Source organism: Phasianus colchicus, chromosome 13 (genome assembly GCF_987193195.1).
Source record: "Phasianus colchicus chromosome 13, bPhaCol1.hap1.1, whole genome shotgun sequence".
Lineage (NCBI taxonomy): Eukaryota > Metazoa > Chordata > Aves > Galliformes > Phasianidae > Phasianus > Phasianus colchicus.
Genome location: NC_143448.1, coordinates 7,223,332 through 7,239,154, shown reverse-complemented (window position 1 = coordinate 7,239,154; position 15,823 = coordinate 7,223,332). Strand labels below are relative to the sequence as shown.

Genomic DNA, 15,823 nt, shown 5'->3' with positions numbered 1-15,823 from the left:
TAAGATAACACAAAAGCATTCTGCAGCTGAAAATTATTGCATGTAAAATAATATTATGTCCTCAATGAGTTAATAAAGTCTTATTCTCAACAGAGTCTCTCAAAATACTCTTCAGTGATGCAAGTACCTATTTTGAATGAAGCCCACAGACCCCAGATTTCTAGCACTCTACAAAATATTACACAGATACAGCTGTAGAATGCCATTCATTAGAAAACACGTGTGAAAATTCCTTGTCCCAAAGGCTTCTAATAGCACTTCTAATTTTATTCTATTTCCATTCAGTGAAAGTGATTTCATTCATTTCAAATTTTGGAAGAGAGGTCTAGGTGAAAGCAGTGCCTTAAGAGACAAAAAAAATAATATATTTATTTTAGAAGTCTACTTTCACCCATTCATCCTAACTATTCAGCTTTTTCCACTTACCTGCCTTGAAAAAGCCTAAGAGCAAAGAAACATTATCCTTTCACTGCTTACTGCTCTGCATTGCTTCCTACATACAGATATTGTCCTTCACTAACCCCATACATGCTCCTTTAGCTGTTCTCGAGAAAACTTGAATTCAAGGTTTTGCTGTAGTATTTTGGAAACCACACTAAGCATCTTTGTCAAGCTGTTACTTGACTGTATTTCTGTCCCACTATACCACAAGAAAAGCAATTAGACATACAGAATTGAAAAGAAAGCATTTTGAGTACTTCAAATAACACAATTCAATCCGTGTACACAATTCCAGATTTTTCACAGTATTTGATATACATTATATGATACACAAAAATAATTAAGCATTTGAACTTCGAGATGACCAGGCAATATCTTTCAGACTGACTGCCCATCTCTGGTAACTCATATACAGAGTATGAAGACAACTAGCCTCTAACAGAAAAATATCTTGTACTATTAAGATTATGACATTAGGAGATTTTGTCACTTGGTAGGCAAGAGCAAAGAGTTACTAAAAGAGCTTTCAGTAAAACCATCAAAGAGTTCAAGCAGAGAGAACGTACATTTACCTTCTAAGTAAGTTTAAACTGTTCTTCTAGCAAGCTACCAGAACTTTTTAAATAGAAAACACTATATCTGTAGCAATAGAGAAGCACACGATATACGAAGTTATAACCTAAAAATTAACCTGAAGGAGCAAAGGGCTGAGGCACTGATGTGAACTCCTTACAAAGCCCAGCCTCTGTGGAGGAGGAATTCCAGAATGCCTAAGTTCTTACTCTGATTTCATACAAGTGGTGTGAAAAAGTAAATAGCAGGATATGAAAGGAAGTCTAATGAGGTATTAGACACTTCTTAAAATAAAGCAACCCCTTGAAAGCTGAGAACTAATTTAATCATTTGTGGTTGTATTTTATGAAATAGTAGAATTATAAAAGAAGAAATCTGTGATATTCATATATGTTACAAAAAGTACCTCAGCTATACTTACTGTACTGCTTGCCCCCACACCCATAAAAACGGGTAGTAGTTACTGTACAGAAGATGAAAATACAACATTGTAAAAAGAAAACTATGTTACTAAGTAGTCTATTAGAACCTCAAAATATCCTCTTCAAAAATTATTATTCTCAAGAGGCACGAGTGGCTGGAAGATGATCAACATGCAAGAAAAATCCCAGAAAAACATATGTCAATTGTAAACACTTTTGCAAATATGCTCCTTTTTTAAGCTGCTCTTAGCCAGAGTTCAGAACCAAGATAATCGAGAACAATAATACAGAGCCATAATTTCTGTGTTTATAGGTGGTTAACATAAAATCTCTTATGTGTCCAATAAATGACCAGTGGTATGCACCCAAAAAGAAGAGCTGCTCAGAAAGCACTCACTATTGTCAAAAAGTTATACAGAACTGTGTGACAACAGATGTGTAATTTCTAGCAGTGCAGAAATGGCTTCTAGTGAATGGCTTCTAGTTAATGACGAGAATCTAGTGATTGAAGTAACAGCAATTAGATACTACACCATGTCAAACCTCTGCTGCTGAATTCAAAAACTGTGGCTAACTTCATGTAGTTAATACTTGTCATCTTCTCATTCAAACATTTAGTCAACAGGTTAAAAATCAAAAATCAGTTTGCAAGTAGAGATCCATAATGTAGTGAGAAGTTTCTGTTCTGCATTGTCACACAAATGTTTAGGAGAAACTGATAGAATAAATAGGTCCAATTTTGGTGCCATATAAAAGATACCTTTGCAAATCAGAAGAGATGCATGTAAGGTTCATGCATGCACTCAGTTTTTCTGCTTTGCTGTAAATCAATTTATTGTAATTGCTACCCACATGTGAACAGCTCTTGGGATAAACACCGTTACAGAAGTGCAGCCTTCAAACCTGAAAATGAATAAAATACAAACATTACTGTGAAAGGAAGACCTTGCAAGGTCAACTGTAGAGCAAGGGCAAAACCAGTAGCTATACACAGAGGCATCAAGCTGCAGTATGTGTGGTTCACATGCAGGACTCCAAGGAAACTCTGAAAACAATGGGTCAAAGGAGAAACAGGAAGAAGTATTACAGCATCAGCTAGGTCGTGGTCTTAGCAGCTGAGCAGCAAGAGAAACGCAAGTAAAAAAAGAAAACCACAATCACTCTGCCAGCTCTTGAATAGTCTCAAATCCATCAGTATCTTGTAACTGATTTTTAAAGAAGGAGCTAAAAAGTGCTTAGCAACCACAAGCACCAAACACAGTGCTGAAAGGTCAAGAAATACAGTATAAAAATAATCATCTAAACACAAATGGCAAATTCTCACTTGTGGTGTTTCACTGAACAGACCCACCCCTTAATCAAGAACAGCTCAAATAAATGTTCAGGTCAGCCTCTGTTATTGAGTCTCAGGTCAATTGCAATTACAGTGTGATTTATGATACATGATACTACTTTTACAAAGAAATCTATTTCTCTTAAAGATTTTAAGAAACTTGGTGTGTAGCGTGGCAAAAGTCAGGAATATTTCCCATAGTGTTTAGCAACAGTAATATTTCTATACATACATCTGGTACAGTGACTACATCCCCAGATTTGTGCCAGCACACCTAAGGAAAGGCAGCATCAGGCATAATAATTGTGGTGTGAAAGCTGCAGTACAGTGATAAAGATGCCCAAGGCCAATAACAGAACCCAGGTCTACCAGTGCCATGGAGAGAAGTCCAGTCTTCTCCAGACAGTTCAGAGCAAGCTAATTCCAAGCACATGACATAAAGACAGCTTCACGTTGCCGTGTGCTAGTTAGCTTGGTGCCTGTGGAGCATAGTGCAGTGCTAGCAAGCCTATACGGATCCAAGAACTTGAGTTAGTAGTCAAGTAGTCTTAGTGCCATTATGGTGGCACTCTGTGCTATTACGTAGATAAAGTATGCTTAAGAATCCTCTTCAGCAAGGCTGCACCAAGCTCCTAACAGTTTCCACTTCCTCACTGCCCTACTGCTGTCATCTTACCTGCAGCAGTAGCAGTTGAACAACATTCAACACATAAAATAAGCAACCAGAACAACCATGACCTCCATTTGGAAAAAGAAAAGTTCATTTAAAAAAAAAATGCAAAGTATCTCCACTGTTCTCAATGATTTCAAAACTCATTTATTTCAGCACCATTTACAATAGGCATTTCAGTCCATGAGGATATTTATGCTCTGCTGGTTTGGATTTTGTTTTTGGTTTGTTTGTGTCTTGGTCCACTTCCTCCCTAGCCTTTGAGAGTAAACAGCTTAAATGCAAATGTTAATCATCTCCCATGATGGAGTTAAGTATGTGACACCTTCCTCTGAATACCATCTACTGGGAAGGAATCCAGTTTAGCATCAAATTTAAGGCTCTCACTATGTAAAATATACTCAATTTCTGCCTTATGTTAAACTTCACACTGCCCCCATCTGTCTATCCCATAAGGCCTCCCACACAGTTTTTACCTGCTTCTTTGCTGCTCAGCTAACTGCACAGATATGAACTATCTGGTCAAGTCTGCAATGTCTCTCCCATACCCAGACTTACGTTCCTCCTAAATCCTAACTTCTGCTGTCCTCCCCAGGAGGACCTAATTCATTTTTATGAATCATTCTTCTCATCCTTATTGGTTATTCCAAAATTTCCTAATGTCTACTTATGTTTTTGACTGTGAGCTTAAAGAATTTAGAGTGCCTTCACAAATGAAAAACGTCCAGAAATACTATGTAAATAAGTTTGGGTTTTTTTTTCTTTTTTCTTTTTTCTTTTTTTTTTAAAGATAGGGAGTTTAAAAAAGCTTAAATTCACAAATAAATATATTATTTTCATCGTAAAATTATGGCTGAGTAAAAATTAATGTTGTTTGAATAATGAAACAGATAAAATATCTACATTATTCACATACCACACTAGGCTGATTTTAATTTATACCATGATTATATACCTTATAATTTATAACATGATAGCTATGTTGAAAGATGTTTTTTGTCATGCCTGTAAGAATAAATCAGTTTTGAAGCTATAATAAGAAAGAAGCCCTCTCCATCATACACACATACAAATAAACATGTAACTATCTATGGCACGACCCAAATTATTCCTACTGGGGGGAGGAAGCAATACTATTTGTTTGCATAAACCTTGCATGCTATAGTCTTGGCCCTCATATTCATTAATACATTTTATTCATTGAAAAGAATTCATACATATTTCTGACAACACAGATTTTGGAGCCCTTTAAAAAAAGTTAAAAAAAAAAAAAAGTCTCATACATGAACATGTAACATTCATACATGAAAAGGGATTAAAATATGCCATTTTGATGACCTGATTATGGGCCAGAGCTGGCACGCACATGTGCACCCACACATAAATGAAGATAAAGTAGATTCTTTTGTTGAAGATGTATTTGAGATTAATGGCAAGCTGGCAGACTGAATGTGTTCCACTGCACTGAAGCAATTACTGTAGTAGGTAAAGCAAGTGATAAAGATTTATTTAGTACAAGTCTGATATTCATTAATCTCTTTAAATCCGATGTAAAGGTGGTTTAAAGTACCGTAGCTCTTCTCTGGAAAGGTCTGTTGAATCTATGACAGAAAAGGCAGACCTGCATAAATGCAGTGCAGGTCTCCATGGACTATGACATTTCTATACCTCCACAGGGAGGAAAGTATTTTAGATTAGTTTAGTTAGCACTGCAGATGCAGCATGCTGATTTACTAAACTCTGAAGCAAGTTCCAAAAATAATTAGCTTATCAAAGATCCACTTTCCTTCCTCTCTTTTATTAGTGTGCTAAATATGGCATTGTTGCAAGGAAATAATTTATTTCAGTAGTATTCAGACAGAAAGTGCAGACTTGCCAAAACGGAGTCTTATTTAGTAAGAGCTTATTCTCAGTGCTGGCTTCTTTTGAATGATGCTCACATTAAATGACTAACCAAACAAATGTCATTCAGCTATATAATTCCTTCCATGCTATTATAATAAAATGAGTTAAGAAGCACTTCTGAAAAGCATTTTATTGGTTTAATCTCATCAGAGTAAGCATCTTATATAGCTACAGATATACCAGACACCAGATTTTTATGAACTGAGCTTGAGGTTCCACATAAGAAACCTGTTGAACAGAGAAGAAGCTAAAAAGCCCTATAGTTTCATATTCTTATAGCAGGCTTTTTAGAACAGATATTCATTTAGCAGGGCTCTTTTTTTCCAAGGGAAAAGAAGTCATTTTGATTTGGGATATAGAAAATACTCTCTTTGAAATAGGTTAGCTCCTTCAGTGTTTAAGCACATCAGTAAGAAAGAATATTATTTCAAGAACCATGGTCACTTTTCCTAGATACTGCCAGCATGCGTATAAATAATCAGCAAGACACTCACTGCCCCACCTTATTTTTTATCTTCAGAAAGCATATTAAAATGATTTATTTCTAGTCTGCTACTCATAGCAAATTCAAGTCAGTCTCTCCTTACCTTGCCAGTGACAGGGATATCAGTGGAACCCCAGGTACCAGCTCCCCAGTGAACTGTGCCTGGGGCAAAATCAGCTGTAATAATTCCAGCAACTGGAAATGAAAAGGAGTGTTAACTGTAGAAGCTAAACCAGCACACACCGTAGTTGCATCAACAACGTGAATTACGTAGCAGATAAAAACAAAAATCACCCTTCTAAATGTAAAAAATACTGTCAGTGAGACCCCACGTAAGGAGCGAAACACAGTTTAATGAGTTTCAGTTCGAAGATGTTTAGTTTATGTTAAAACATTCTTAAACTACTAGAATCATGCAGAAACTGAATTAGAAAAAGAATAGCTTTGCACACAAAAATGTTGCAAGTCAGCAGACGCCATCTTCATTTCAATACTAATACCTTAACATTTTTTTAAGTGTTTCACACATTTTTTAAGTGTTTTTAAGTGTACGCTTACTTAACCTAAGTTAGCACAAAATAATGGGTCTGGGCCACTCTTTCTCTAACATTTTTTCACCCAGGTTCCTCCTTATCTCTTTTCTGTTCTCCTTCTATCTATGTGGCCTCTACAGTTTCATACCTTCATTGAAATGCCTCCCAGAAATGTCTTTTGTTCCAGCAACACGAGATGGTTCCATTGTGCTGACAGAGTTACCTTTTCCAAAAAAGCAAAATTCTCTAGAGATTGGGGTTTCCAGATCTGAATGCTTAATTTCATATTCTAGCCCAGCAAGGGCAAGGATACAAAAAGTCTGGATCAGGTGATCAAACTACATGAGCCAGCTATGTTGAAATATTACCTCATTTTCAAATGCTGTTTTAATATTAATATCCATCAAAATATTTTTGAAGACAGTATTAACATTTCACAAGCCTCACAGCAGCTCTGCCCACTACCCACATAACTCTGTGCCACTTATTAACTGAAAACGAAAAAACAAATTTACAAATAATTAGCAACCACTAGCTACTTTTCTCCGAGTTGTTGCATGCTTTACTTCCCTTGGTTGGGAAGTAAACAAACTTTTTGAATATGCAAAATTTTAAAAATACAAAGCCAAGATGCGTTGCCCTGAATTTAAGAAAAAGAAATGTTGCTATCACATGCATCACACCAGTGTTCCAGCTAGTAATTTTCAGTTTGTTTTTGTTCAGCTGAGAGAATTTGTCATTGTGACTTTTTCCCATGTCTTCTATTTCTATTCTAGTATTTAAAAGAAATCTTTTATAGTTTCCAAGCCAAAATCTAGAAATTGATTTATCTAACTGAAGTAAAAGAATAATTGAAGTCTCTAATGAGCAAAAATACTTCCTCCTCTTTCAGATACTTCTTAAATACTAAAATAAGATTTCAGTGAAAGGAGAAATACATATTTTATGCCATTTATCTTCATTTTTAACCCGCATCTCTAATAAAAACAGCATTATGAAAATAATGCAATGAATTAAATTTATTCTATGCTGCGATTGTTACTTGTTCAGCAAAAGGAAATATCCCTGTATTCCCAGTAAAAACCAGGGCACTCAACATTTTCACACTCATCTCTGCCTTCCAATAAAGAGCCGAATTTCCTAGACAACTTCCTCAAGATCTATATAACACAGGGCTGCCAATCATCCATTCTCAGTAACAGACAAACACAGGGCTCCCTTCTTATTCGAAATACCTCCAACATCATGATCAGGTGTAAGTAAAGGAAACAACAAGGTAAAACTAACATTTTAAACTATTTTAGAAAAAATAAAAATCCTGATTTATTTTTTTGTGTTTAAATCAACTTCCTTTGCTCATTGGTGAGATGCTCCAGCCCTTCATCATCTCAATAGCCCTTTGCTGGAATATCTCCAGTAGTTCCATATCTCTCATTTACAACTATTGGAAGGCACAAAAAGAGAAGGGAAGAAATCGTGATGCTAGAAAAGTTGTTATGACAAATTGAATATGGTCACATTACTCACAAAAGGTGAAGTCATCTGTGAATTTGTTCATATTCATCAGGTGCATGCCAAACTGCAGCACAAGATGATCACATTTCTGCATGAACCAAACCATTTACAGAAAAGCTATTTTAAACACTGCTTTTAAGAATTTCCAATATTTTCATGTCCCAATACCTCTCAAGTCAGGCTCCCTCAGTGCCCTCAGTCAAATGATATCAGCCTCAGAATGAAAGAAAGATTTTAACAAATACATTTTAGAAATCTCAAAGTGATTAAAGTAGTTTTTCTATGCATAGTAATGAGGTGGTTTTCAGTTGGTTCTTAAAGGGCTCAATACAAGTCTTAAGAGCTGAAAGTGGCATGCCCACTGCAAAGCTGGTAGTGTCCCCTTCACATTATTACATAGAAGCTTAAAGTTTCTAACCTTGCAGACATTAAAATATCTGACTCACCTCTAATCACTACTACCAACATTTATCCCAGGTATCAAACCATGTATTTTGGTTGGAAATCCTACTTGATGAAAGAGGACAAATATTTATTTGTAGGTGATTTTTAAATGACTAAATCAATCATTTAAAGTCGGAAGTGGAGGTTAATAATAGCAACAGTAAAATCATCACAGGGCCACTAACGGAGCCAAAAGTATTTGATAACCATTTTTTACATAGGCATATAATTAGCACCATCTCTCTGCTACACAGGTGTGAATTATTAAGGATTTATGCCAGGGAGAGGTGTCACTGTGAAACTAAAGATAAACTTGATCAAAAGATTCAAAGAAATTGTAAAAATTCTTGTTACTAAAATGAGTTATACTTCCTTGGTAGAATTCTTGGTATTCATCATTTGAAAACAATCAAAATCTAAAAGAAAAAAAAAAAAAAAAAAAAAAAAAAAAAACAAGTCTGAATCTGAAAAATAATTTTAAAAAAACCAACAAAGAACAACAACAAAATAAACAGGAAACCCCAGGTTTTTAGGTCTAGCTCTCAAGGTCAACTGATATCATTAGACTTACATGAACTCAATTCGAGTTACAGCAGGGAAATCACATTAGGAAATATGGGTCAAGTCACCATGCAGTAATAAAGCTGTTACCTCCAGATTAAATTTCTGAAATATTCTTTAAAACCTGTCATACTTTACTATTTCTAACGTTAGAATCACAACTGAATAATTGAACATACCAACATTTAAAGTGTCCTTTAAATTATTTATTCAGGTGTTTTGAAGAAAAAATATAAACATACAAATCAAAACAACATCTCAGTTTAGTCCACAATCACTTTGTCCCTAAACATGTTCAGGCAGCAAGTATACAGACACACAAGTGTGTATGTATATAAATGAAAATGTCTTATGCCTTTGCATATTGAAATAGCTAGCATAAAGAGCAACCTAAATGTCTGTGTGGGTACAGGTGTAGGACTGATACGACTAACACAGTAAAAATACAAGGACCAAAGAGAAATACAAAGAATAAACGCTATATAAATATGAATGACAGTGCCAAATTCAGATAAGGTGATGAAATGACATCATCAAATAGATACAGTACTAAATCTAGGGCACTCAGTTACTACAATCATAAGCTCAGTAGAAAAATTAGGTTGCAACATTCTCCAATGTATATTCTCATCTACAGTTTAGGGAGGCATTTTCTAAGCTCTCAGTGTTGGCATAACTACTCCCAGCGAAGTCGCATGGACCTTAACAATTGATTTCTAAGAAAGCAGGGTTAGACTGAGTACTTTTGAAATCCCATTGTAAATGATTTTCATTGAGAGAATCCGAGCTTGTGTGGCATCCTAAGGATTACAAGTACCTCTAAGGGATAAAAAAAAATAATGATTAGATACAAATTAGTGCTCAGTTTGCATTCAGTAAAAGCCTGCAGAAACCCTTGGACATTCAAACCTGCTTAGCTAAGAAGGAGAATGTACGCAGAACGTATAAAAAAACCATTTTCATCAAGTGCTTTTCTTACAAAAATCTGACCGATTGTGAAAAGGCAACTGCAGGGGGCAGCCAGGAGCACCAGGCCTCCCCACAAATCTTCACTCCATCCCACCTATTCCCAGGTCCTTGGTCTCTCTTGAAACTTCACAGTTCAGCTCCAGCTTTCTTCTCACCCTCTCGCCCCTGGATAGAACGCACAGAGCAGCTCTGTCTGCGGAAGCAGCCACACAGCTGTCAGGGACAAAGAGCCCTGAAAGGAGGGCAGGAAGACATAATGCTGGTGCACTATATTGCCTGGTCGTTGCGTGGGTTTAACATGGATGCAGCCACAGCTTCAAACATCCAGACACAGAGAAAGCTTGCCAGCACTCTACAGTTAGGTGTCAAATGCTGGCGTTGTTACAGTCGATTACAATTAGTCAAACTTTTTTTGGTATGATTCTAGTCTGGTACTTTTTAAGATATGTTCAATGCAAAACCTTTTCCAGTATGCAAGTGCATACACTTCTTCTATAAATTACTCAAATTTAGGCCTCAAAATAATTGTTGGATCTCTTTTCAGAAGCTACATGAAGCGGCGGAAGTCATTTAAATAAATATGGCTTTTTTCTTTTTTTTTTTTTAAATTAAAGTGTGAAGTAATATAAGTGGGACATGTTAATTCCCAGCCATGTGAAATTTATTGTCACTTAAATGTCCACAGGGAATAATTTACGCATCCTCGATTAAGAAAATATTTTTAATTTGAATTTGCATATTTTCCTCATTATGACTAACCTTGACACAGTCCTTTTTGGAGGTGCCATGCCCTCAGGTGGGATTTTACAAAGTGCCCATTTACCAGTAAGAAATAATGCAAAACAAATGCATATGTGTTTTCTAACTAGAAAAGCAAGGTGTGTCCTGGGTAGTACGCACCCTAGCTTACCATGTTCTTCAAAATTGTCTGGTGCAATCAAAACCAGATCAGACTTGATGAAATACAGATGACCTTTACTCCAGTGCATGAAATCACACTAACGCAGAGACAGCGTGGTAAATTCCAGCACAAGCAGAGAACTTCAAAATAAATAAATAAATCAAAGTCACAGGGGTCAAATTCAGACCAAAACTTTCAGTAAAATTAATAACTCCATCATCTTTCATTACAACAAAATACACATGCCGGTGAACTGTTTATGAGAAAGCATTGTCTTCACAGCTTTCTTTTTACAGACCAGCAACTGTGAAATTCTTAGATTTATAAAACCAGATTTTAAAACTGTTCTCATTAGACTACAGTCAAAGCCAGTACTAAAACTCCAGTCTCTAAAGCATTCATAAGCACATACACTAATGAAGTTTTGAAAAAAGATAGAGCTACTTAGACCTCAAAATTGCACCTTGCTGAATTTCAGAGTTCTTTTGGCCTATATCTGAAAGCATAGATGGAAACAATGTTGTAAAAAGAAGCAAAACAAAAATGAAACAGAACACCACCACACACACAAAAACAGCTGTGCCCAGAAGAACCCTTTCCTTCCACGTTTGGACTGTGAACAGTGCCCATAGATCTTATCACAACAAGGATAGCCAGTGCCAGGACTGGTAAAGAAGCGAGGCTGAAATATGAAGAGGCACATTAGATCATAGTGATATATTGATTTAAGGTACAATGCACTCACCCTTACACAGTGCACGGAATGCTATTAGACTTCACGACAGAATAATATATGTATATATCTTTCATAGCCCCAACACTAACCAAATAAGCTAAATCAGAAGGAGTATATTACCACTATGCCTCTAAGGTCTGACACAAAAACACGAAACAGTTCAAAAAAGCAGTAAGAGTATAAGTTAAACATAAAAAGGCATTTACATAGCCAATTAAATCTGTTCATACTTAGTCATTGAAAAATACAGAAGGATCTGACTAAAACAAAAAAGTATAATGGAGCAGAGATCATTCTGAAAATGAAGCTGGGGACAATGAGTACCACAGTACTGGAAAAAAAGAACTGTGATCTACAGGAGGGGAAATGTACCACGGTGTCAACATGCAATTACCTCTCAATTAAAAAGCAAAAGAAATCATAGAATAGAATCCCAGAATTTAAGGAATCTATGAGTTGGAAGGGACCTTTGAAGGTCACCCAGTCCAACTCTCCTGCAGTGAACAGGGACATGCACAGCTAGATCAGGTTGCCCAGGAATAAGTGGATTCAGAGAACAAATAAAAAAAACTAAATGGAAAATGTAGAAGGGACTTTCAAGCATATTCAGTGCCTACACAGTTAAGGACTGTAAGTGCCCAAAGGCTCTCTCAATAGTTATCAAGCACTTTCTGGGCAGCTGATGCAAAGGTCAGGAATACAGCACGGTCACTGCCCATACTAAAAATGAGAACATTGCTGCAAGCTGTTTTCAGAGAATTAAAGACATCCAGCTCCAAATACAGAAGGATGGCCTGCAGATTCACAAGCATCCCTGAATAAACCCATATATTCTTATCCATGCCTAGCTTTCTCTAAGCAGATTAATCCTTATTTTAACTAAACTAAAGATACATTTGACTTACAGTCTAAGGATTAGCTCTCCAGTATGCAAAATAAAAATACTATATATATATAAATGATGAGAGGAAATTCAAGACAGCCTCAAAGGCTTCTGGAGTTTGTTTTAAAATGTTGTTTTCCTATCAGCTTCCTACAAAAAGAGGCATTACCTTCCACCAGCACAGAATTGTCTGTTCTATAAAGGTCCCTAAAATTATAGCACAACTACAATACTACAGATATTAGACTGCCTTGCATCTGTCTAGTTTCAGCATTCCAGATAACGTGTATTTTGTTGTAATGAGAGATGATGGAGCGATTAATTTTATAGAAAGTTTTGGTCCCAACTTGACCCCTGTGACTTTGATTTTTTTTTTAATTATTATTTATTTATTTATTTTAAGTTGTCTGCTTGTGCTGCTGAGATATAGGCTGAGATATAGGCTGAGAGCTAGGGCTGTTTAGCCTGGAGAAGGCTGTGGGAAGACCTGATAGCTGCCTTTCAGACAAAAAGGGGGCTATAAGAAAGAAATGTCTGTCATGACAGGACGAAGGGAAATAGTCTCAAACTAAAAGAGGGGAGATTTTGATTGGATATAAGAAAAAGGGCTTTTTCATCTTTTTTTTTTTTTGTTGCTTTTTTTTTTTTTTTAATAAGGATAGTGAAGCACGGGAACAGGTTGCCCAGACAGGTGGTGGATGCCCCATCCCTGAGGACATTCAAGGTCAGGCTGGATGGGGCTCTGAGAAAACCTGATGGAGCTGCTCATTGCAGGGGAGTAGGACTAGATGATCTTTAAATGTACCTTCTATCTCAAACAATTCTATGATTCTATTAGATTTTCAGTTATAACAAATAATAAAAAAGTCAGTAACAGCTTATTTCACAGAGAGGACTGAAGGTTTCAGAGCACCTTACAGGCAACACAGCTGAACTTCATGCAGGTTTCAAATTTGATCGAACTCAGTCTGCTTCCAGGTAGCGTCAGTTACAGGACAAACATTAGAACTGTTTAATTTATTGCAATCAAACCCATGCAGATGAACTCTAGTTATCACAGGGACACAAGCATAGCTGGCTACAGCTCTCAACAAATGAACTATCACCTCCCAAATACCTTATGAAAAACTTTTAAGAACAAAAAGACAACGAGCTTTATTTAGAGGTGTCTAAGAATTCCATGAAGAGCACATGCTTGTCCTGCTAGGGATGCTACAGTGTTGTTCACACCTATAGAATAATACTCAGCATATCTACCTGTACCATCCTCACTGCTGTACTCTCCTAACTGTATCTTGTGTGAAGTGCAGCAGAAACTTTCTTACAATTATTTCATAGGTTACATCTCCCTTTCCCATTCATACCAAATTCATGAAAGCACAGTAATCCTACAGTGATGTGCCAGCTGTCTAGGTTCAAAAAGGTACGATGTCCTCAGTGAAAGGATTTCTATTGAGTCTGGACCTAACTGTATACATTTATAGCTAATTTGGCTGGAAATACTAAAATCACAATGGCAAAACCAGGGGTTTTATTAGAGGTGAGCAGCTGCTTCCTTCACAGGGCACCATTCAACTGAAATATGTCTAGTCCCCTGAGAATAGCTCTGTTTGCTTTACAGGTTCTCAGCTGCAGTTTAGCAATTAAAACTCCGCAATGTTAAGTGGTTATTTAGACCAGTGCAATTACAGAGCAATGTACTCTTCACTTTTTGTTTACAGATGCAGACTGTGTAAATACTGTATTCCTACGAGTGTGTAATGTATATACATTGATTCTGTTCAGAACTTCTATTTTTAAAATAAGTTTTCAGTTTCTTTTTTATACATACCTTCCAAAGATTTGCTATGTTCTTATTAAACATATACAATACATATAATAGAAGGATGAATAGACATTAGAAATCCTACAAAAACACCTACAAAAGGACAAAGAAGCCAGGTCAGTACAAGAAAGCAGCTCTCACACAAGATCAAATGCATTTCCTTGCTTCAACCTGTCAGTGTCCCTGCAGTGCAACGGTGTAAATATGGACATGTCACAGATGCTCTACACTTGAGCTAGCAGTGAAGGGAAATAGACTAAAAGATGGTGTGATAATCAAATTATCCCTTAAAATGTATATATCAAAATGCATATCAGCTACACACAAAGCCATCCTTAACAGTGCAGAACAGAGTTCCAAACAAAAGCATTTTCTTAATGAAAACAGCCAGACGACACAACCACTGCATTAGGTTGAAGATTTCTTTCCTCCCCTTTGAATGCATCTCATTGCCAGAGGAGAAAACAGCCTGTGGCACATACTATAAGAACCTGATATTCCAAAGGAGAAAAATTTCATAAAGCCCATAAGATTTCTGAAAATATCACCAACAGAGAAGCATAGCTGAAAACACCTTTACTTCTTTCATAGGAATAAGAAATTCACATGAATAAGAACCTAGGAATCAAGCCTGATTTCTCACATACATAAATACAGAGCATAGAGGTTTTGCTGAATCATTGCACTTAATTCTTAAAAGTGCCCTCTTTTAGAAGCATTATTCTTAAGCATATATAGCTTAACCTCACTTTTGAACTTCCATATTTCTCTGTTTTCTCTAGAACATTACAGAGCTTAGTTAGAATAAAACAAAAAACATGACATTTTCCAGACTGAAAATGTAAAAGATTTAAAGGATTTTATTTTTATATATATTGAAGAAAAAGAAAAAAAAAAGAAAGAATACTAAAATACTGACCTGGGCCTACTGTTTTCCAAGGATGATTTTGCTTAAAAATGAATAAAGAGCTGTAAGTCAACTTGTGAATTTTACCTAAAAGAAATAAGCATAGAGAAAAAAAAATAATGTACACTGAGTAAAGGAAAGAGGAGGGAAAAAAGCATTAAAAGAAAGATTAAATACTATGCTTTTTTTTTTTTTTTTTCTAATTATTTTTAGGAACTTGTTTTTTTGTTTTGGTTTTGGGTATTATTTTTTTAACGAATCTCAGCAATAATACAGAGATTAAAAGGAATGTAAGTGGAAAAAAAATAACTCAATAACAATAGTCACACAAACATGTATTTCTAAAGGTTGAATGCTTGTATCAGGAACAGTAAGAATTCTTGGGTACACAGCCCTTCTTTGCTATGGGAGTTCTCCTGTTCATCAAGCAGCCAACTGACCTGGTCTGTGCCACTTCCATCAAAGGACTAAGCAACACTGGCATTCACTGAGAAGCAACTCAGTGCTTCCAGAAGATAAAATGTAAACCTTGGGTTTGCTCTATGACCCACTTGACCTTTCCCTTTCTTCAGAATGTGAGGTGACTTGGTTTAGTTTGGAGAAGAAAGGACACTTAGCTTGGTCCAGTTGATAATCCAGGAAAAAATAAGAGTCTGTAGACTTGTAGCATGCCGATTTGTGAAGGGTGTCATACAGTCTCGCAGAGAACAGGAAGAACAAG

The 15,823-nt window shown here is 36.2% G+C and overlaps 1 protein-coding gene across 23 annotated transcripts in view; it reads right to left on the bottom strand.

The window, feature by feature from the left end:
• The window catches only part of LOC116243621 (plasmanylethanolamine desaturase 1-like), a 161,151-nt gene that overhangs the window by 120,874 nt on the left and 24,454 nt on the right, over window positions 1-15,823 (bottom strand). For 16 of the 23 annotated variants that reach the window (XR_016470903.1, XR_016470897.1, XR_016470905.1 and 13 more), the window contains exons 2-3: window positions 15,115-15,189; window positions 5,932-6,023 (exon numbers count right to left, since the gene is read on the bottom strand). The exons of 2 other annotated variants lie outside the window; for them this stretch is intronic. Coding sequence is in view for 2 of the 21 variants with exons in the window: in XM_090149960.1 (XP_090006086.1) it covers window positions 5,932-6,023; window positions 15,115-15,189 (167 nt within the window). In the remaining 19 variants the exon portion in view is untranslated. 5 more of the 23 variants (XR_016470912.1, XR_016470915.1, XR_016470904.1 and 2 more) reach the window with 4 other exon arrangements.